The sequence below is a fragment of the Rhizopus microsporus genome, assembly GCF_002708625.1.
Source record: "Rhizopus microsporus ATCC 52813 unplaced genomic scaffold scaffold_20, whole genome shotgun sequence".
Lineage (NCBI taxonomy): Eukaryota > Fungi > Mucoromycota > Mucoromycetes > Mucorales > Rhizopodaceae > Rhizopus > Rhizopus microsporus.
Window position 1 is genome coordinate 225,626 of NW_019671935.1, and position 13,015 is coordinate 238,640.

The 13,015-nt window shown below is 38.2% G+C and overlaps 4 protein-coding genes across 4 annotated transcripts; all 4 read right to left on the minus strand.

Annotated features, from left to right (window-relative positions):
* Window positions 1–1,936: 1,936 nt before the first annotated feature.
* On the minus strand, window positions 1,937–2,464 carry RHIMIDRAFT_241168 (nascent polypeptide-associated complex, alpha subunit; the record flags this gene model as incomplete). Its single annotated transcript, XM_023609523.1, has 2 exons — window positions 1,937–1,951; window positions 2,009–2,464. 2 exons carry the CDS (start codon window positions 2,462–2,464, stop codon window positions 1,937–1,939), a joined length of 471 nt encoding a protein of 156 aa, XP_023462661.1.
* A 706-nt stretch (window positions 2,465–3,170) lies between these two features.
* RHIMIDRAFT_207289 (chalcone isomerase) lies at window positions 3,171–3,965 on the minus strand (the record flags this gene model as incomplete). Its single annotated transcript, XM_023606977.1, has 4 exons — window positions 3,171–3,305; window positions 3,362–3,579; window positions 3,644–3,728; window positions 3,786–3,965. Coding segments are annotated over 4 exons (618 nt in total), but the record flags the coding sequence as incomplete, so codon positions are not given.
* Window positions 3,966–5,483: 1,518 nt separating this feature from the next.
* On the minus strand, window positions 5,484–11,983 carry RHIMIDRAFT_68175 (uncharacterized protein). The gene is made up of 17 exons (XM_023615558.1): window positions 11,755–11,983; window positions 10,349–11,708; window positions 10,192–10,300; window positions 8,967–10,137; window positions 8,793–8,907; window positions 8,562–8,738; window positions 8,363–8,509; window positions 8,110–8,311; window positions 7,782–8,061; window positions 7,602–7,732; window positions 7,426–7,541; window positions 7,248–7,375; window positions 7,047–7,199; window positions 6,653–6,990; window positions 6,303–6,602; window positions 6,165–6,247; window positions 5,484–6,110 (listed from the first exon to the last, which is right to left on the minus strand). The coding sequence occupies exons 1-17, from the start codon at window positions 11,920–11,922 to the stop codon at window positions 5,617–5,619; spliced, it is 5,472 nt and encodes a 1,823-aa protein (XP_023462663.1). The 5' UTR covers window positions 11,923–11,983; the 3' UTR covers window positions 5,484–5,616.
* Window positions 11,984–12,024: 41 nt separating this feature from the next.
* RHIMIDRAFT_241171 (uncharacterized protein) lies at window positions 12,025–13,009 on the minus strand (the record flags this gene model as incomplete). The annotated part of the gene is made up of 2 exons (XM_023609524.1): window positions 12,025–12,071; window positions 12,133–13,009. The coding sequence occupies 2 exons, from the start codon at window positions 13,007–13,009 to the stop codon at window positions 12,025–12,027; spliced, it is 924 nt and encodes a 307-aa protein (XP_023462664.1).
* Window positions 13,010–13,015: the final 6 nt, after the last annotated feature.

Sequence of the window (13,015 nt, forward strand, 5' to 3'; positions counted from 1 at the left end):
ATGCAAAAGATGACCCAGATGTTTGCATGAAGGAGGCGTCGAGTAAGCGAGCGTACACACTCTATACGGATCAAGACAAAGTTAGATTCTTTAAACTGATGTTTGAGAATGTTATGAGTGCTTCAGCTGCTGCAAAACAATTAGGTATTCATGTTCGCACAGCTCAAAGATGGGCTCAAATGTACAAAACGGATCCTGATAATGTTTTTATAAAGCATAAGAAAACCGGTCGCTCGCGTATACTTCAAGAAGAACACAAGCAAGTGGTCTTGGAGTATATAGATGAGAATCCTTCAGCCGTCTTGGAGCAAGTAATGGAGCGACTACTTCAAAATTTTCAGGATCTCAAGGTCTCTAAAAGCACTGTCTACAATTTTGTAAGAACTGAATGTAATTTGTCACTCAAAAAAGCCTAATTTCAGCCTGTAGATAGGAGCAGTGAAGAAAAAATTCAGGAGCGTTTTGACTGGGTTCGTAAGTGGGGGCGTACGGACATAAACTTTAGAACTAATTGCGTCTTTCTCGATGAGTCTGCATTTCACATTAATTTAAAACGTAGTATGGTCTGGTCAAAAAGAGGATTATTTGCTGTGGTCACAGTGCCCAAAACCCGAGCACAAACAACAGCGATTTTAGGTGCGATCCCTGCTTCAGGATTAATAAAGTGTAGCCTGAGATTACCGCAGCCGCCAGCCAAGCAGCGCCGTATCCATGGAGGGCTTTAGCCACTTCCTTCAAGCTAGATCTGAACAGTTTGCCGTTCTCAGTCAATTCTATGGATATACCATCACAAATCATGATAATGGATACTCCCTCTTTCGCAAGATCCGTCTTTTAGCGTACTTCAACAAACAACGTGCCGATCAAAAGCTTATTCAAGACTTACGCGCCAAGTTTGGAGAAAACGCTGTGTTTGTGATGGGAAACTGATCCGCTCCCCATGCTAGGTATCATGAGCTCATCCGTGGCCTTGGTTTCCGAAGACTCCTCAGAAAGCATGGGTTCCAAGGTTTTCTTATAGACTAGTACAAGACCAGTAGGTACTGTCCAGCATGCCGCAACGATAGCCTCCGCACGTTCCGTCGTGTTCCAAATCCACGACCGTATCAACGAGAGCGATATCCTACTGCTGTCTGCCATGGTCTTTTAAAGTAATAATATATTAGTCACTTGGATGATTTTATACTGATTGAACATTGCTTGTAGATGCAGCAATCTATACTGTAGACCCGCCATGGCAGCACCAGATAGATATCGCTTATGGAACAGGAATGTTGCTGCTTGTCTCAACTACATGCACATCCTTCGTGGGCTTCGATGTAATGGCATGGTTCCTCATAGGTTTCGCCGGGTTGCTGTTGCTCCTACAAGGCGTAGAAGAAGAGTGGACGATCAGGAGCAACCAAGAACTAGAAGACGCACTGATGATTCTCCGTCCTAGTTATCGCTAGGACACATCTAGATGCCTTCGGGGTAAGTTGTATGTAATAATTTTCTTAACTAACTGTATAATTTTTTATATTCTCTCCTTGGACCTTATTACTCTCATTTGTATGTCGTTTCCTTTGCACGCATTTTATTTTTAACCTTTGCGTAAATACTTTTTTTCATACACGTCATAATTTTATCCTCTTTCTGAAATTTATTTTTAATAAAACAGTATCAACAATTTACAAGCAGACGAACATGGTTTTACAGACACACATATCTGTTCAGTGATACTCTATCGTGTGAGAATCGTTAGATAATTGTATGAAGAGGCATAATTCATAGAATGCTTTTCCTCTCGCGAACTCGTACGTCCATAAATTAAGGAATAGAATACAAAGGATATTTCTATATCCATCATAGACAAAGGCCAATTTTTGATTTGAATTTTTATTCATGGGCACACGTTTAATACAAATTGAAGTGGTTAAGGATCTTTTTTTAGGATTTACATAGTAAGTTCCTAGTTTCAAAAAAGACTATTAGTATCAGGTTATATTACTTGTTTTATAATTCATACCATGATGGCGTTAACAACATCGTTATCGTTGTTCTTGAGAGCCTTGATAGCCTTGGCGCGGGAAACGTTGGCTTGGTTAATAACCAATTCAATATCCTTTTCTTCAACACCTTCAGCATCAACTTCTTCTTCTTCTTCTTCAACAGCAGCTTGGGCTTCTTCAGAAGACTTTTCTTCGGTCTTTTCACCTTCAGTGGCGAGTTGTTGTTCCAAAGCAGCTTGTTGAGCACGAGCAGCCATGTCATCAACAGACATTTCACCAAAGACAATGTGAGTGTCGGAATTGACGCTCTTGAAGACTTCAGGTCTGTTGATGGCGAAGACAATACCTCTACCACGGGTGAAGGTGACGCGGGTAATGCCATTGACAGGCTTCAAGCCAAGAGAAAGAAGAGACTTGCGAGCCTTTTGTTCAGCACGAGATTGAGCGGAAACTTGGGGGTTCTCTGCAGACATCTATATTTTTTAATTTAGCTTTTAACTCTTTTAGGTACATACAGAGTAGAGGTAAGACTGAAACTGAAATGGGAGACGATCGAGCAAATGAAAAAAAGGTAGGAGAGTACGCCAATTATTATAGAGGCTAATGTGAACCATGTGCAATGTAGCCATTGAGTTAATTGACGCGCTGAATAAAGTGAACTAGATTATCCATCCCACCTCATTTATTTCATCCATCCATTATTTAATGTACATGCATCCTCGTTGTTTCCATACAGTTATCCAGTCTTAATGCTACTCTGTCAATGTTGCCTCACTTACGTTAGGTTTTTGGAGAAAGAGCTGGGTGAACGGTTGAGGCTCCCCCTTGCGGACAGCTCTTAGTACCCCCTAAAAAGGTATCCGAGCTCCATTACAGCACAAAGGAAGAAAGTCCGACATTTACTGCTCTAGATAAATTTCTTTAATTTCTTTAAGCATTTTATGCGGGGTTTTTCACGAATGACACAAATTTGTTTGAGAGAACATCAACATCTAAGGATTCTTGCAAACAACTGTTCTTTGATTGCCATTTTTCTATAAGCAAACACCTGATGCTCTCACTAACGATGATGCTCATCTTGAATTAGCAACCATTATTTTTTCACTTTGATTCTTGTAAACAGTGCTTGTTAAAGAAAGATAGATATCAAAAAGCTTCATATGTTTTTTATTTATTTGTTTATTTAATCAACCTTTCGAATCCATCGGCAATGTCTTTAAGCGCTGCCTCACTTGAAGGTGAAATAGGGCTCAAGTATCCCATAATAAAGTTTTTCGCCACCCACATATTATCCACAGTTCCCCACTCTTTTCCCTAAATAAATAGTATGTTAGATACAGCTTATAAAGGAAGAATGGGTTATTTCATACTTCATAAACTATTTTCAATCCACCTTCCTTTGTCTTTGTAAATATAAATTCTGTTTGCTTCTTCACATTCATATTAACAAACTTTGATTTGAAATCTTGAATAGCTTTTAAAACTTCTCGCTCTTCATCTTCAGTCAATGATTGTGCCTTCAAACGTTGCATAAATAAGCGTACAAAGCCATCACGAAGATGCTGTGTATTGGTAGCTCGAACAGGCACTGGAGATTATTTAAGTGTATTAGTATATAATTAAATGGCCATATGAATCATTTTTGTTATTACCAAGGCGAATGCTTATGTCATAGGGTTGATTAACTAAGTTATTAGCCATTTCCTCGTTTTCAAGAAACTTTTGTCTGTCAAATTCCTATCTATGGTTACATATTTGTAAAACATGGATACTTATGTATATGCATATACTTACTTTAAAGCCATCCAGATTCTTTAGCGACTCAATATCATCAGTTTTCATATACAAGCCGAGTACATAAACATGCATCTGAAGGAATGTAACTGTACGTACACCTAAACCAACCAACTTTTTCCATTCGCTGTTGCCCGTATTCAAGAAAATGGGAAATGACAATTTGGAAGCAGGGTCTAAAAGAAGTCAATAAGGGTAAATATAATAACAATAACGCATATATACCTTCAACAGTCCCAGCGTAACCAGGTGCTTCAGCAGATACAGGCTCTTGCAAGGCTAAACAAGCTCCTGCAAATCCAATGCCAGCTGTAGCACCAAGCAGCAACTTTGAATTAGATGCTTGAAACTATGGTAACATTAGAGATTACGCTGTCTAATTTCAAACTACACACAAATTACTTTCTTGGGAAATGTTGTCACATATTGACGTCGGAACGTTCTAAAGGTGGTTCCCTTTGCAGCATTCAAGAGAGGACGCGAAAAACGAAACATGAGTTACTAGGGTCGAAATGAGAGGTAAAAAAGCAGTTTCGACCTTGGACGCACCTGGGTCAAAGCAATTTGATTGGCCAGCTCTTTCGCTCAGTATAATTGGCCGGTTTTTTTGCTTTTTAAAAAGACCTTTCTCTTTAACCTTTGTTATCATAGATACACAGAGATAAACCATTAGTGAAGCATATATTTTACCTTTTATTTATTTATCGTGCATCAGATGACAATAATATTGACACACTGCATATAAATAGCAGTCATGAATATTCTCTCTATAAAAACTCTCCTTAAAATATTGCTTTAATATGCAGCTCTTTTCTTTCTACTTTACAGGTATTCATAAATGTAAAAAGGTGAAAAACTAATACAACGAACGGTATACTTAGTAAGTAACGATTTTAATCACATATCTAGAGAATTGAATAGCTAACTGATATAGTCTCTGAGATGAAAATGCCCAGTTAATTGATGAGGTTTGCCTGCCCAAAGACCCAAATAACAATGATGTGTACAACAAAAAGGTATTTATATCAATGAATTATTTGGAATAGTGTGTGCTCATACATCAAATGGCGTATGACGCGCAGGTTGAAGCTCATGAAACAAGACATTGATCGAAAACCAACGATGGATCATGGTTAAGAACAAGGCGTTTGTATATCTTGAAAAAGAACACGCCAGTAAGCTATAAATTTTCATACAAAAACTAAATTGTTATTCACAATTTTTCATTTTTTCAAAAGAAATATTATAGCATTACAATAGCTGAAAATGCATATCAAAAACAAATATAAAAGCATCTTCAGCCAATTAAGTTTTGTAAAAGGAGGCACACAAGCAGCTAATGACAAGATTTTTTCAATCTAACTAACCAAAAGAAAAAAAGGGGAGTTATAGTAATAGAATTGATAAGGTAAATTAGTTTTATAATTGACAACTTGTCGTGGAAGAACGATGTTGTTTTCTTGACAAGAGAACGTATAGCGTCTGATGCGACTTGTTTGGATGCTTTCGACTGCAGAAAAGCCTGTATTAAAAGATATGCTTGATTTGAGTTGTAATAAGGACATTTTTTTTTGTCTGTAAATGAACAAGTACGAAGGTGTGGTGCTTTTTTGAGACTGTGTGAGATCGAGTATTAGACCTACAGTTCACTTTTTGTAGTTTAGAATATACAATGAGTGGTACGTGTCTTATTCTACAGATATTTCCGAAATACAAACAGGTGGATTTATTTTCATAACTCTGTATATGGCCTTTGCAAACGAGCTAAACCATCTAATTTCGCGCTAAATAGGGAGCAAGATTATCTATTGGCTGCATATTCAATGATATGTCATGAAAATGACAAATCATCAAGCAGCTTATTATAGCTTAACAATGCTTGAGCATCTTTCTTTGCTGTCAATCTTTCATAATAAATAGGACAATTCAAGGAAACACACGGAACATCTTCACATTGTGATCCAGATTGATTGTTTGATGTTTTACAGTCAAGTGGCGACAACCCAGTACATTTTTGGCATGTACTTAGTATATTCCTTAGCTTGCGCTGCGCTGATGTTTGTCGACAGGTAAGGGTATAAATCACCTTTTGAGGCTCTTTTGCACATGTTTCACACACAATTATATTTGTTGCTACTAGTCGCATAGCGCCATCCGTTATATGCGTCCCTTGGTCTGTTGATTTATGGCAGACAACGCAATGATGGCGTGAGTAGTATTGATCAATAAACCTCAATTTTCCATGCTCATGTTCCGCAAAGCTATTTAGACCTCCAAAAGCCCCACTTTGTACACGAGGCATGTTTTCATACCAGGATAAAATATCTAATCAATGTGCAATTAGACTCCTTGCTGTTATTTCCTAGAATGAACATTTACCAACTCCTATTATGTTAAAGATTCTACTTATTGGTGCAATGATCTGTTTACGTATATAATACTCGGCGTTTAGTCGTAAGTGACTATAAAAAATGCTTTTAGCTGTGGCTATGCCTCGCTTAGTTATTTTTTACATACCTGTTATTTAATACTGTTTCTGGACTAACCACTTCTTCTTTAAGCTTTGCTCCAGGGCCTTTACAAACGACAACATAAGAGACACGCTCTCCATATTGTGGCTCGGACCGTATGTCTTTATTCATTCTTGTTTGAGCGACGATTGCCCCATTCGGTCCATCTCGACTAGCATAGGTACCCATACGAACTTCTTTTGCAATAATAAAGTCTTGTAGTCGTACTCGACCCAATAAGATTTTAGTCCATTGTCTATAAAGATACTGTTTCAGCTCAGACATATCTTGTGTTCTAAATAAAATCCTAATCTTCAAGTTAAAAAAGAAATGCAATTGCTACCGATCATGTCTTACTTTAAGCTAGACTCCAATATCTTTTGGGTAGCTGATGTGTGATCTCTTCTGACAGTCTCTATGCCTTTTGCTTCAAAAACTGGTTCAGCCACTTCAGGACTTTCATACTTGAAGCCGACATATCTCTTTTTTGCCAAAAGAACAGCAGGATGATAAATCTTTTCAAATTTTAGTTTTATAGGCGCAGGGTTCATTTTGGTAATCGTATTTCCAATTTCATTTCCTAGTGCAAAGGCTTCTTCAATAGTTTTTCCAGGGAAATAAACAAAGACGCTATCTGTGTCTCCATACACAACCTGTGCGCCCCATTTCTCTGTACTATGAATAAGATCAATAGCCTACATACGCATGGAGATGCTTAGTTATGAAGGGGAGTGTCATCCAATAGACTTACTCTCTCTAAAGTTTCTCGTCCTGTTTGAACAATACTATCGGCAATATCAACAGAAGGCATTCTTCCAGAGAACGAAGCAGAGGTATAACCATAGGTAACATTTGCAATAAACTTCAATGTCAATTGTTTTGCATCAAGAGATCTCAAAAGACCCTATGGTATCATTAGATACGAGTATAAGCTTACATCTATTATACTTACAGAATCATCCTTGTGCTCTTTCATCGATTTTTTAACCATGACTCTTGTGTCTAAGAGCTCTTGAAGCATTTTAGCAAGTAAACTCTTTCGAACTTCAGGCTTTACAAACATTACCCCGTTAGGAGATACTAACAGTCCAGTGAATATAAATTCTGAGCATAAACATTAGAGCACCTACTATTAATGTAGTCTTTTAAGGAATTCAATAGCCCATTAGGTAAGTCAAATGAGTCCAAAACGCCAAATCGCGAAGATTCTCCAGGTTTTCGAATACGGCCTAAACACGTGGAATAACTAAGGCATAATGGCTGTTGTATTAGATTACATGCGATTGAATACACAACAATTATTTACCAATAATTATAAGCAATAATAATCGAGGGATACAGGCTTTGAAAGTCTAGGACAGCCATCGGACTGTTGTAAAACTTTGAAATAGGTTCCATAATGAGTGGTAAACATTCAAGCGAGCGCTGGGAGCCAACCTAATAAGATAGATGAGTATCTATTAGCCACAATCAAGTTTTTATTTACCTGTTTTCTGCTTGGAGAAATCATTAGAAAGTTCTCAGGCTTTGAAATGCGAAGCATGATTGATTCAACCTTGAATTGGGATCCTCTTGTAAGAACTGAATAGAAATTGACACCGAAAACTCTGGCAGATTCACAAGTGCGGCTGATGACCTGAGACACATCTAGTATATCCAGGTTCATTTGCACTCGCTTCATGTAATACTTGAATAACCGATGTCTTAAAACAGCTGGTCCATGTCGATACCATGCTGTCAACGTTGCATGGGAAAAGTGAGGTACTCTTGAGAAGTGTTAGATGGGAAGTTAGATAAACTGTATAATTGAATACCTCTCGTGTAGCAAGCTATATGCAATGTTTTCGAGTGTATAACTCGTCAACGCAAGTTCGCTTCTCATCAATCGCCAAACGTTAAGCATATGCCTTCCACATATCTTATACATTGATGCCTTCTTATATCCCCAATCATCTTTGCGGACACTGTTGGAAGGATAGCTAATCACTTTTGATAATTCGTTTACAACATTGATTCCTGCAAAAGTAATAGTTTAGCACACGCATAAATGAACATAGTTAATCATACCTAAATGAGTTCCTCGTTCGATAAGGTAACCCCATGATGAATTCTGGACTTCATAACCAACCAACATATCAGGGTCATAGAGCCTGACCTTTTCGATTAGAATAGAAAATAGTTCCTCTTCTGTTTCTGCATAATTTATGTCAGCACCTGAATTCAAAAGATTAGAGTGTCTGTACAAGTAATTTATGTTGTAGTTTACGTGTTGTAGCAATTCCAATTTTTGTTACAATAAAGTCGTTTAAACATATGATACCAAGGTGATAGCCTCGCTGATAGCCATTCGTTGGAACGTTTAAACCTTCAGTTTTCAGACAATAGAATATAACAGAAACTGCATCTTGCTCTGGGTCTGGCAATAAGTCGGCTCTGGTATTAGCTATTGTGATAAAATAAGCCCCATAAAAAATATAGTCATGCTATATAGTATTACCGTGTATTTCCAAGCTAAAATAATCTATGTTGTTCTTGATATACGTAGTTTTGGCTACAGGCTTACTGGCGCTGTATTTAAAGTCAAATGGTCCATCAAGTGAAGGGCCATCAAGCTGTTATTATTGCTGTTAGTGTACACTAATTTAGAGCGTTATCTCCTCATTAACATTACCTGTGATCCTTCGTATGTAATTTTAAGCTTTTTACACACTTTCTCATCTTCTAGCCACGCTTGCACTTCTTTAAAGCTGGGCGGAGGATTAGTTGGAGTCCAATGACGGATAGTAACTTTAGAGGCTTCATCTCTCTTTTGCCGCATGTGAAAATATCTATTCTTGAACTCCTTTAAGCTATTTATTGTATTGCATTTCAATTTGAATTCCTGTCCATTAAATGAAGTTGGGTATGTTGGTACGTCAGACGATTTGCTATAGAATGGCTCTTTGTATATGACGTTGGGTATATTTTTCATTATTGGATCTTCCTCTGTTATGGTTGGTGGTGTATGAACATAGACAAATTCCATTTGTGCAGGCTTGTGTGCTATTTGAGTGACTTTGGCACGTTTTCTGCTACTTGATGCATTTTCACTTCTTTGAAAGTATCTTTCCCAGTCGTAGTCTACGTTGTCATCCTGTTCAATATCATTTGTTACATGCACTGCCTGCTGTTTCTCAACGATATCAGATCCTGATGATATAGACAAGAGTTGCTTTGCATTGCATGGTTTGTCTTGGGCTGTAGGTAATGATTCATGCAAGAGTGCATGGTTTTCAAAATCTTCTTTTGGTGACCATATATAATTAAGCTTGCTCAAAAAAAACTTGCTAAGCGTTTGCTTATCAAGAATATCACTCATGTCTATTAGTCCTGGACTACTATCATCTCCTTTCACCACATCTTTTTTATATGTATGCTCTACAGCCACTCGCTCCTGCTGCGAGCTAAGTAGCGGCTCACTATTACTTAAAATAGATTGACTGACACCATAATGGGAGTTTGATAATATTGTACTATTTTCTTGGCTGCCACTGCCATCCTGAGGTATATCTTTTTGTGATTCACCCTCAGTTGTGGCATGTTGCTGGTTTGATACCTTTTGTTTTCTTTTTCTTCTCCTGTTGAATATGGGACTTTCTTTAATAACTACAGATACAATTGTCTCATTGTCATTTTCAGGCATTTTTCTCTTTCTTGTCTTCATCTTTTTCAACAATTTCTTTTCTTGTTCCCATTGCTCCTTTGCCGATATTGAGCGCACGTTACTTGTTGATTCGTCTGTATCCTTTGTACCATCTAATTGACTGATTCGAAGCTTTCGTAAAAACCGATTTGGACGCGACCTACATGACAATTTCAATTTACAAAAGAATGCTTCACATGCTTTCACGCCTTACATGGTATCAGGAAGTATATTGCTTATTTGGAATGGTCCATCTTCAGTATACTGTGCATCGTTTTCTTCTAACTCAAGCTTTCGTTTTTGTCCTACTTGTGATATCATATCTACTTGTTCTGATAAGAAGCTTGTTTTCTGAGCTTTCATGGTCTCACCTTGACGTATATTATCGTCATCATCTTCGTATTCTATACTCACCACAGGCCTTGATGAACCTTCTCTCTTTTCGGATTCTTCTATCCATTTCGCAATATCACTTTCTTTTAAAATATAATCACCATTGTCAAAGACATCATTATCCAAGATCTGCTGGTCAGTTTCTTCGTGGTCCAAGTCAAAATGTTGTTCTTCGTCATCATTTTTTGCTTTACTTTCGAGATAGGAGTCAATAAGGTTTGTGTCCACATAGTTTTGTGTTATCCATGCTTTATATCGAGAAGGATCAGAGATAACGCTAAATTGGTTCATTTCTTTTTCTTGGGGAGTAGCAACGTGTTGATTTGTAGTACCTCTTTTGAGCTGATAGTATTCTTGTGGATACAGAGATTCAACAGATTGAAATACAGTCATAACATCATTTAATAAGATGGGATCTCTATTCGTGTGGGCTTCAGTGCCTGATCTCTCAATCATTTTGTTCAAAATGCTTCTTAACGAAGGTTCTGAAGTCCAAGGCACGCTGGATGGCACACGCTGGTCATCTGTTTGGGATACTGACCACAAAGGTTCTGTATTCCCCTTTGCCCTACGACGCTTAGCTTCGTCCTTCCATATGGTTTCTAGTGATTTCACGAGTTTCCTTTTGGCCACTTCATCAGGGTTGAGTAAATCGTGTTTCTGTAACTTCATCTCGTAGCTCAAATCAGCATGAATATCTCTCTCGGTGAGATCTAACCGGTTCAGGATGCACATACTGGTAGCATCAATTTCCAATTCGCAATAACTTTCTCGAGCAAGAGCATCTGACTGTAACATGACAGGTACAGTTTCTGATGTATAAACTAATTTATCATGCACCTCTGTCATAGAAGTTGACCCTGACGCCTGAGATTTATTGTGCTCTGACTTGGGTGTATCAACCAAAGGCAAACGGAAACGAAGACCGATCTCTGCATGTCTGCCAACGGTATCTGTATCTAAATGCATCCAATCCATACCATGGAGGTTATGATCCATTAAGAACTGAAGCTCAAACGGGATATGGGACTCAAAGGGCTGAAAGTGAGTCCCCATGATGGCTTGTGATTGAAGTATATCGATCATCTGCTGCTTTTCAGATGGGTCTATAATGTATATCTTTAAAAACGTCTGGTATCCAGTGTGGTACCCATAGAATGGTACACCCTTCACAAGGACAATGGCAGCAATATGCTGATTTTTCTTGTCAGGACTAGGTTTGATTGACTGGTCAAAGGCTTGGTTGAGACAGGTTCCAAATTGAAAGATGCTCTTTTGGATATCCTCTAGAGTGTATCCTTGGGATATAGTATAAGGAACAAAGAAATAAGGGTAGATCTATGTCGATTTAGTTCAGCAGTTTTGCTCGATTCGTCATGTTTACCTGATGAATATGAACACATGCTTTCTGACCTGCATCGGTAGATCCAAATATTCTAATAACAGGTACTCTTGACAGAGGGTTGTCACAGAAGGGAGAATAAGCGCGATCTAAAAAGCACGGTCTTTGCAGGTAGTGATCTATATCGACTATTCTTATAGAGATGGTCATGTTGAATCTCTAGAGATCAACTGAGACACAAAAAAGGAAATGAAAAGCTAAACACGCAAGCACATTAAATAAAACTCCCCTCTGATAAATAAACAATAATGTTTATTTCTTTTCAATGATAAAAGGAAGTCCAGCCTCTTCTCTGAGAACTATATCAAAAGTGAGAAAAGGGTTAGTACCAAATTCCATAAATGGCGTGCAAACACATACCTCCGACAACGCTTGTCAAGTCAAAATCACCATGCTTTTCTTGTACGGTATTACAATGTTCCAAAAACTTGTGAGTGATAGGTATAGAGGCATTAGATTCCTTTGCAAGGTTGATTATATGATTCACATCCTTCTTGATAGAACTAACAGGAAAATGTATTTCGTTTGTAAAAGTTTGTTGAGACATACGTGAGCCATATGTAGCTACCATTGTTCCTGGCAAGAAGTTGTCCAATAGCTCTTGAGCTTTATCTTGACCAACACCAGAGGCTTCAGCAAGAGTCATGTATTCGGCCAACATCTCTACAGTGCTTGTCACAACAAAGTTACCACATAATTTCAAGCGTAATGATTGGCCAACAGTATCGCCAAGTTCAATCTTCTTTTTACCAATAGCTGGAATCAATATTGACAGGGCTTTAGAGCGACTATTGCTGTCACCACCAGCGACCAGAACGATTAATTCTGCAGCAGCAGCCTTTGCTGGAGGACCCATTACGGGGCAAGCCAAGTATGTTGCACCAACTTGAGACACCTTTTCAGCGAGTTTCTCTGCCATTTTAGGACTAATCGTAGACTGTTCAACGAGAAGAGTGCCGGATTTAAGATGAGGGACCAGGCCATTCACCGCTTCTTCTACAGCCGCGTCATTTAGAAGACAAGAAAAGATGATGTCTGATTTCTTTGCAACTTCTTCAAGTGCGGTAGCTACTTTTACAGGATGAGTTTTTTTAAGTTCTTCAGATTTTGCTTGGGTACGATTGAAGACCAGCAAAGGGGGATAACCGAGTGATTCGACGTGTTTCGCGATATGGCCAGCCATGTTCTTGCCCATAGCGCCTAGACCGATAAAGCTGCATTGTAAGTTGGAGGACATTTTTTT

What these genes read in the sequence shown, in the direction of transcription:
- RHIMIDRAFT_68175 (XM_023615558.1), bottom strand. Translation starts at nt 11,922, where the DNA reads ATGACCATCTCTATAAGAATAGTCGATATAGATCACTACCTGCAAAGA. An exon ending in TATAGCTTGCTACACGAGAG is followed by an intron (nt 8,062 to 8,109) that starts GTATTCAATTAT and finishes ACACTTCTCAAG; the next exon opens with AGTACCTCACTTTTCCCATG. An exon ending in TTTCTCCAAGCAGAAAACAG is followed by an intron (nt 7,733 to 7,781) that starts GTAAATAAAAAC and finishes CTATCTTATTAG; the next exon opens with GTTGGCTCCCAGCGCTCGCT.